Source organism: Palaemon carinicauda, chromosome 29, assembly GCF_036898095.1.
Source record: "Palaemon carinicauda isolate YSFRI2023 chromosome 29, ASM3689809v2, whole genome shotgun sequence".
NCBI classification, from domain to species: Eukaryota; Metazoa; Arthropoda; class Malacostraca; order Decapoda; family Palaemonidae; genus Palaemon; species Palaemon carinicauda.
In genome coordinates, this window is record NC_090753.1 from 34,280,510 (window position 1) to 34,281,907 (window position 1,398).

General features: G+C 38.9%; 1 protein-coding gene across 1 annotated transcript in view; it reads right to left on the reverse strand.

The window, feature by feature from the left end:
* The window catches only part of LOC137622496 (piggyBac transposable element-derived protein 4-like), a 1,740-nt gene extending 796 nt beyond the window's left edge, over nt 1-944 (reverse strand). The window contains exons 1-2 of the mRNA XM_068353101.1: nt 584-944; nt 1-367 (exon numbers count right to left, since the gene is read on the reverse strand). The exon at nt 1-367 is cut by the window's left edge and continues 796 nt beyond it. Of these exons, the coding sequence (XP_068209202.1) occupies nt 1-367; nt 584-944 (728 nt within the window). The remainder of the gene's footprint in view (nt 368-583) is intronic.
* Nucleotides 945-1,398: the final 454 nt, after the last annotated feature.

Sequence of the window (1,398 nt, forward strand, 5' to 3'; positions counted from 1 at the left end):
TGACGTCCTTGCCCAAGGACAGAGTTTGCCAAATGCACAACTATTTTCTCACTGATAGACAACTCATTAGCCCCAGGGACATTTGGCAAAACATAAGAGTCACTAGTTTCTTTTCCATAATAGATTTGAAAATTGTAGCAGTATCCACTCCACTCTTTTTCACTGTTGCACATGACAAAAACCTTTATGCCAAAGCGAGCACGTTTGGTTTTTATAAATTGGCGAAAGCCAAGTCGTCCTTTCCATAATACCAATGCTTCATCAATGGCGATATTTTTCCCTGGATCGACATTTCCCATCATGGGCACGAGAATCTTTTCACGAAATGTATCCAATCGTGTAGATGGCATCCTTTTGTTTACAGTCTCTGGCAAGGTAAATCTCAAAAATTTCATTATTGATAGATATCTATCTCTGCTCATGATAGATGAACAAAAAAAATGAACACCTGGTTCGTAAGGTTGCCTTGTCCAATACTGGTTTATTTCACTATATTTACACTGTCCTGTATATATATATAAAGCCAGAAAGACATACAATTCACCCACTGTAATTTCATGCCATTTCAGTCTGTTTATTTTACCTTTGAGTTCAGGATTTTCTTCAAAAAAATGCTTCGCACGTTCATTTGAACATTCCACGATGTGCGCTACAATATCACCTGTGATGAATTTTTTCACGCACTCTATCACTGATGAGTCACTGCTTATTCCAAGGTTGGGATTCACACCACTATAGGCCTGCCTTAGGGGAGGTACTGAGTTAGGCCTCTTATCGGCAAAAACATCAACACGTGACCATCCACCACCTAAAGAAAGGAATGATTCGTCGTCACTTTCATGGATATCACTCTCCATTGACGTATAGTCTTCACTGTCTGAATCCCCCATATCCTCCTCTGGATGATATGAATCATCACTGTCCGAAATTTCAATGTCAGACATTATGAAATCAACACAAAAAAGGCAAAAACACAGCAGAAAACGTTCGTATGTCCGCCACCAACAAACAACTCCCGCGCGACTGCTGGTGATGCTGCTTCCACAAAGACGAATGCCCAGTTTTCTTTTATTCTGGAAAATCCCATTTTCTATAGTAGACGAATAAGAGCACCACAGGCATTACGAATAGGGAAAACTAATCTATTGTGGCCATTCCGACTTTCTTTATGTCTCTGTGGGATTTAATATAACCTTGGGTCACCCGTTCGACCCATCGTAATATATACGGCAAAAATGATGGGACACCCGTTCGACCCGTCGTGCGGAAGAGGTTAATATATGTAGTGATTTATTTGTTTTATATAAATTCTTTTCACATTGTTGTGATTTTTATAGATAATATTAATTTTCTGTAAAGTGTGTATAATTCCAATCACCAGTGTTTAAATCAGTATTC